This window comes from Wasmannia auropunctata, unplaced genomic scaffold (assembly GCF_000956235.1).
Source record: "Wasmannia auropunctata unplaced genomic scaffold, wasmannia.A_1.0 LD322948.1, whole genome shotgun sequence".
Classification (NCBI taxonomy): Eukaryota; Metazoa; Arthropoda; class Insecta; order Hymenoptera; family Formicidae; genus Wasmannia; species Wasmannia auropunctata.
The window spans coordinates 1-4,678 of NW_012039942.1; the positions used below are offsets into that span (position 1 = coordinate 1).

General features: G+C 26.0%; 1 protein-coding gene across 1 annotated transcript; it reads left to right on the top strand.

The window, feature by feature from the left end:
• Window positions 1–2,687: 2,687 nt before the first annotated feature.
• Window positions 2,688–4,572, top strand: LOC105460394 (the record flags this gene model as incomplete). Its single annotated transcript, XM_011706837.1, has 5 exons — window positions 2,688–2,999; window positions 3,229–3,383; window positions 3,643–3,918; window positions 4,091–4,242; window positions 4,331–4,572. Coding segments are annotated over exons 1-5 (892 nt in total), but the record flags the coding sequence as incomplete, so codon positions are not given.
• Window positions 4,573–4,678: the final 106 nt, after the last annotated feature.

Below are 4,678 nucleotides of genomic sequence, written 5' to 3' on the forward strand. Positions count from 1 at the left end.
TTTTTCGTGAAAATTCTGGCCATTCATTATGTATAGAGAGCACGTTTCCGAATTGTGCGGCATAATCAGATTCAATCTGTAAAAATTATTCAAAATAATCACACACATGTTTTCTACGAACTGTTAAATGTTACAATATTACTGCTAAAATATTCACTAATGTGTAACCCAGCGGATGCTTCAAAATCGGCCATTTCGTAAAAAGCAGATAAACATTTCCATCCCATGTAGCCATATCCTTTATTCTAGCAAATCGACTTGCCTCCCAATGTTCAACAACATCAGACCACGGTTCTCTATTATGTTGTAACCATTGCATGTGAGATTCGCACACTTTTAAACCTATCAATGTGTATACATGTATATGTATTATATTATATTTTGTCATTTATATATTTTTTTAATTAAATTTTTTAACACCTAGCATTAGTCAACGCAAAGAAAATATTTGACTTACGTTCAGTATTCATTTCATATACAGCGTCAGTTATTAGTGAAACTGTTGTACTGTTACTTTTTTTGGTCCTTACATTTATTGTTAATCCAGAGGTCATACAGTCTTTGCGATTATTGCGATATCGATCGACAAATATTCCTTTACTTATTTTTTGATACTTCCCTTCTTGCAATGGTGGTACATAATAAATTTCCATTTTTTCTTTAAAATACGCAGCTACTTTGAAAGCAAGCTCTCTAATGTGTATATTTTTTAGTTTAAGCCTAAATAATAAAAATTAAAAAAAATAAATATGGTTTTATAATTTACATTATTTTAGATGTTCTACTTAATACCATTTAAGTAATTGAAATATTTTATTATACGTTTAAACATATATATTTTATTTATTTAATGCTTTTTATTGCTTACGGATATGGTTTATTCATAATAGCAATTGATAAATGTGTCATAACGACATCTGCTAATTTTCTTCGTATTTGTGTGTTTAATTGACCATACTTTTCATAATGATTTAAAATTATAAGACCAGTGGTAGTTTCTTTTAAGAATTTTTCTAGATCCTACAAATCAAAATTTAAAATTGTTTAAAATCTTTATGAGTAAGAAACTTATAAGTAAAGAAGTATTTTGTAATCAAAGTTTGCAAGATAACAAGTATCAATTCTTCAAATATTTAACCAAAACAATGTAGAAAAGAAAGTAATACGTTAAATGTAAATATGTACCAGTTGATGAATTGCCTCGAGAAGCTGTAATTCGTCTAAATCATGTGTTTCAGATTCTATATTTTGGTTGTTTTCGTTTTGTTCTTTTTGCTCGATTTGTTTCTGACCATATGAACAAACCTGTTCCTTATCAATGTCTTGTTCAATATTCTCAGTTATATGTACGTTATCAATAGTTTTACGATTTATGTTTTGATCGATGTTAAGACTATATGTTTTGGATATATTGCTTGTATTTTTCATATCCGCAGAGCTAACCGATGTGGATGCTGTATCAATGTTAAATGGTATTGCAATCTCCTATGCAAAAATATAATATCATATTAAAATAAACTCTATAAATTATTCAATATATTTATTTAAAAAAATTGTTTCTTTTAACAAATTAATCCCAAGTGTAATAAAATAACATTCCATTTCATTTATATTAAATTATTAATATAATTATTATTACATTCATATCAAATTTTATTAATATAATAATAAAACTAATTTACCTTTTTATCGCAAATTATGTCGGCTTTAAATCTCGATTTTAGAAACTCTTCTAAATTTTCTTCAAATTTAATTCTTTTGCCTATTTTAGGTATAAGTATTTCAATGTTTTTTGAGCCAGGTTTTAACCGTAGAAATGAATGGAAATCAATTTCTTCACCTATTTATCAAAAAAGTGCTTATTTACAAATTCAAAATTGTAAATTAATTATTTATTACAATATTATTAAACAGGTATAAACTTTATCAAGAAAAGAATAAATTTCATTTATTTTTTTATTTTTTATTTTACGCCTTCTAGCTTTACATAACCTTTTATTTTATTTTTATTAGTAATTCGAAAGGACGATAATTATACATAATTACTTGGCAACTCTAGCTGCTTCGCCAGCTTGAACGCATTCATTGTGTATCAAACTAAAAACATCGTACACCATATCTACCGAATTTATCGAAAAAAATTAAAGGTTATGTCATGTCGTGGCAAGGTCATTAAATATAATGAAGGGCTGCGTTCCGTTTCATTCGATCCTTATTTAATATTCGGTCAATAAGATAAAATGATACATCATTCGCATCATGCATGAAACGGAACGCAGCCCATTGCAATAAGATCATGTAAACACTACAAATTTTTACTTACTTGCAAAAACTTCTATGAGATCTGGAAAACCCCAATGTTTTAATATTGTTTTAACTTGCTTATCCATAATAAGAAGTTGTGAGAATTGAAAGGTAATGTTAATTTTATCACTCGTACGTAGATCTTTCGTCCCGTGTCAGTAATCCGTATCAATCTCATCAATCCGTACTCTTTCACAGTTCACGCTGTTTTCGCATGTCCGTACCATGTGGCATGTCCATACGAGTCCTATCCCCTCCACTCAGCAGCATGCGTACGAAAAGTAGCGCACATAACGCCAAAAATTAAATGTAGTAGACTCTAACACAATAAAAAAATATGTGATTAGGGAGTGACGAGCTTTTATTATGTGTTACAAATTAGAGTAATTATATCTACTACATTTCATTTTTGACACCTTGTGGTACTAGTTTTCATACGCGTGCTGCGTTACGCGGCACACCTTAGGACCGAAACATAATTGACATTGCAATAGAAAAGAAAGTGATTTTAAGGTTAAAGTAAGTTATTGAATGGTAGAAAAGAAATATATAAAGAAGAAATATATCAAAACACCGATCAAGTGTTTTTGTGGTCATTGTGTTTTTCTGTCTTCACAATTTTTTCACTATGGATGCAACAGTTGAAAATTTATTAAAACAGTGGGGTTTTACTGATCTCATTGAAATATTTGCAAGTAAAGAATAAATTCTATTTATTTTTGTCTACGTTCAGACAGTATTTTCATCTTAATTATAAATATAATTAATAATTAATTGTAATATAATTAATATAAATGTATTATATTTACATTTTTAAAAATTAATGCCATTGCTTACTGTTTTTAATAAATTAATTAATGATTCATTTTTTATAATTATTGTAAATTTGTAAAGCTATCATTTAAAATAATTTTTAATGTATAGGTGAAGAAATTGATTTTTTTTCATTTCAACGTTTAAAACCTGGCTCAAAAAACTTAGAAGTTCTTATACCTAAAATGGGCAAAAGACTAAAATTTGAAGAAAAGTTAGAAGAGTTTCAAAACTCTATATTTAATACAGAGATGATTTCCGACAAGGTAAGTTTATTTATATAATTAGTGGAATATATGGCTTGTCTTATATTACACATTGGATTAATTTATTAAAGGACTATTTATTTACATAAATTTAAATAGAAACAAATTAGGCAAGAATACTTATTTAAATATTTTTTATTACATTAATTCAAATTATTATAATAGCAATAATATACAAAATCGTATTAATAATTTATAAAATTACGTTTTAATATATGTATATATATTCTATTTATTTCACATTTGATTTTATATATAGGAAAATAAGATGTTAAATGAAATACCATCCGAAATAATTGATTTATCTGAAGCAATTATTCCTATAAATACAAATATTGTAACATCCGAAATAGTGAGTCCTATAATTATGGAATATGCAAGTAATGAAATTATTGATAACGTTCGTATTGAAAATATTGAACAAGATTCTGATAAGGAAAAAAATGTTCAGTCAAATATTGAGCAAAAAGAAAATAAAAATGAAGTTGAAGAGTCAATTGATCAATTACAGCTTCTTGATGCTATTCGTAATCTGGTACATATTTATATTTAGCATATTATTTAAAATAATACTTTTGTACTTTTTGCATTACAATAAAATGATTCAAGTTTTAAGAATTAATATATTACATTAAAATAAAATAAATTTTTTATTGATAGAACAACATTTATGTATAATTAATAAAAACTTTTTTCCTTTTGTGTAGGACATGGAAACATTTTTAAAAGAAACTAGCACTGGCTTTATCATTTTAAACCACTACAAAAAGCATGGCCAATTAAATACACAAATGCGTAAAAAATTAGCAGATGTGGTAATAACACATTTACCAATTACTATCACCAAGAAACCATATCCGTGAGTAAAATATAAAAAAAAATATACATATAAATGAGTATAAAATAATATAAATTATTGTTTACTTAAATTTATATTTGTTATTTAGGCTTGAATTGAAAAATATGCATATTAGACAGCTTGCCATCAAAGTAGCTGATTATTTTAAAGAAAAATCTGAAATGTATTATGTGCCACCTTTATATGAAGGTCAACATCAAAAAATTTCAAAAGGAATATTTGTCGATAGATATCGCAACAATCGTAGAGATTGTATAAAATCTGGATTGCTAAAAAGCAAAAAAAGTAATAAAGCATCGGAAACACTAATTGATGACATAAATGTGGAATGTAATTATTATTTTACTTTAATTTTTACTATATTGCATATCCAACATAACACTACATATAATATAATTATTTTTATTATTTGTATAAATATTATATATATAATATT